At 48.0% G+C, this 2,500-nt stretch overlaps 1 protein-coding gene across 2 annotated transcripts in view; it reads right to left on the bottom strand.

The window, feature by feature from the left end:
* The window catches only part of LOC143286732 (uncharacterized), a 74,721-nt gene that overhangs the window by 59,758 nt on the left and 12,463 nt on the right, over nucleotides 1-2,500 (bottom strand). For both annotated transcript variants that reach the window (XM_076594451.1, XM_076594452.1), the window contains exon 3: nucleotides 1-257. This exon is cut by the window's left edge and continues 145 nt beyond it. In XM_076594451.1, coding sequence (XP_076450566.1) covers nucleotides 1-257 — 257 coding nt within the window. The remainder of the gene's footprint in view (nucleotides 258-2,500) is intronic.

Genomic DNA, 2,500 nt, shown 5'->3' with positions numbered 1-2,500 from the left:
GGTGGACCTCACGAGGGTCTTCCTCCGGGCTTCGTCATAGCTCTCAAAGGTCGTCTGCGAGGAGCGGGGAATCCTGGCCCCCGCGCACACGAAGTCGATGGAATCTGCGCCCAAGGCCTCACACGTGACGTTGGCGGCCACCTTTTTGCTGACGTAGTACACAGGTTCCAGGTCCGTCACGATCTCCACCACATCTTGGCCCGGGCGACGTCGTCGGGACTGGGCCTCCGCAGGGTGAGCCAGGAACAGGAATGTCGCTGCACACAGCGTTACGTGAAGACGTGAGGAAGGAAGAAAGAAAGCAGAAGTGACTGATGAAAGAGGGACGGTTGACATAAGATATCCCATGTGTGGGTTGTGTTCTTTCCACATTACGTTAGCTAAGCAAAGTGTCCATAACTCTATGCCGATACTAGGTATAATGTCTATTATATGTTATAAAACTGCACTGTTACACATGCTGATAATATGTCCACCTTGACCCAAATTGATAGAACAATATATTATAAGCATAATGAGTTATGATGACGATGTTATTGTTAATGTACACTGTATTCATTTTTTTTTCTTTCTTTGTTTTGTTTTTTTGGTTGTTGTTTTTTTCCCCCATCTACTCTGAATTGTTATAATGAATTCATATACAAAATAAAACGGTGGTCGACCCAAGAAAGTCCGGGGGAAAAAAAGGAAAAAAAAAAAGAGGACGGTTGGAGAGAAGTGATCATAGCTGATTGGTTGGGTGATGGAATCCAGATAGAAAACTGACTGGCTGACTGACTGACTGACTGACTGACTGACTGGTTGACTGACTGATGAAATAGATAGAAAACTAACTAACTTACTGATTGATTGATGAAACAGATAGAAAACTAACTAAACTAACTAGCTAACTAGCTAACTAGCTAACTAACTAAGTAACTAATTGACTGACTGACTGACTGACTGATTGACTGACTGATAAAATAGATAGAAAACTAACTAACTTACTGATTGATTGATGAAACAGATAGAACACTAAGCAACTAAGTAACTAATTGACTGACTGACTGACTGACTGGCGAAACAGATAGAAGACTAACTAACTTACTGAATAACTGACTGAATGACTAATTGACTAACTGATGAAATAGAAAACTAACTAAAAAGACACGGAGAGACAGACAGACAGACAGAGACAGAGGGAGACTGGGAGAGAGAGAGACAGAAACGGACGGACAGACAGACAGACAGAGACAGGGAGAGAGACACAAACAGAGACAGACACAGAAACAGACAGACAGGCAGGCACAGACAGACAGAGAAATGGCCGTTGCAGCAGCAAAACCCACCCAGGGGGCGGGGGGTTGGGGGGAGATCAGGGGGCGTGAGCGAGGGCAGGGGGGCGGGGTGGTGGGGGGTGGATGGGAGGTGAATTATTGGGGCCGGGTAGTTTTGTTTCGAAGGCGCCCGCAGGCAAGACTTCGGACTTCTGATCTCCAATCCAGTGTTCATCACCAGTGGTGTGGGTTCGATGTTGTGTGCTGGAAGAGAGAGACAGAGACAGAGACGGACACAGAAACAGACAGACAGACACAAAGACAGACAGACAGACAGACAGACAGGCAGGCCCAGACAGACAGAGAAATGGTCGTTGCAGCAGCATAACCCAACATGCAGACATTTTGTCTTCCGAAGAGTGGATAATTTGTTTTTCTACACAATTTTGCCACAGGAGAAAAACACTCTCGTTGCCATGGGTTCTTTTTTTTTCTCAATGCGTCTAGTAAGTGAGTGCTGCACACGGGACCAAGGTTTTAACGTCTCACGGACAGATGAACGTCTTAATTAAGCATTCTGCCAAGCCGCTTTCCAGTCGAAGCTGAAGTCAAGCTGTTACTAAATGGCAGCCGTCAGTCGGCTCTACCCAGGTAAGGTAGGCAGCCTGTGGTGCAAATGTCCCCGTGTATGTAAAGCGCTTAGAGCTTGGTCTCTGACCGAGGATAGGCTAGGCGCTATATAAGTATCCGCATCAATCAAACATCAATCAAAAAGGTGGTCAAAAGAGATGGAAAGGTGGGGGGTGGGGGGATAGTAGTGACAGGTGGGAAGGGAGGAGGGGAGGGGGCCGGGTGAAGGGGAGGGGGTGTCATGCGGGAATTGGCACCGGAGGGGGAAAAAGAGTGGCGGAGGGGGTGGTGGTTGGGGCGGGGGGGGGGGGAGATCAGGGGGCGTGAGGGAGGGCAGGGGGGCGGAGTGGTGGGGGGTGGGGGGTGGGAGGTGAATTATTGGGGCCGGGTAGTTTTGTTTCGAAGGCGCCCGCAGGCAAGACTTCGGACTTCTGATCTCCAATCCAGTGTTCATTCACCAGTGGTGTGGGTTCGATGTTGTGTGTGTCTGTGGTTTTATTTTTATTTTCATAAACAACAACAACAGCAGCAGCAGCAGCAGCAACAACAACAACAGCAGCAGCAGCAGCAACAACAACAACAACAACAAAAACAACAGCAGCAACAACAACAAC

This window comes from Babylonia areolata, chromosome 10, assembly GCF_041734735.1.
Source record: "Babylonia areolata isolate BAREFJ2019XMU chromosome 10, ASM4173473v1, whole genome shotgun sequence".
NCBI classification, from domain to species: Eukaryota; Metazoa; Mollusca; class Gastropoda; order Neogastropoda; family Buccinidae; genus Babylonia; species Babylonia areolata.
Note: the sequence above shows the minus strand (reverse complement) of the source record. Positions and strands in the feature narration are given on the sequence as shown.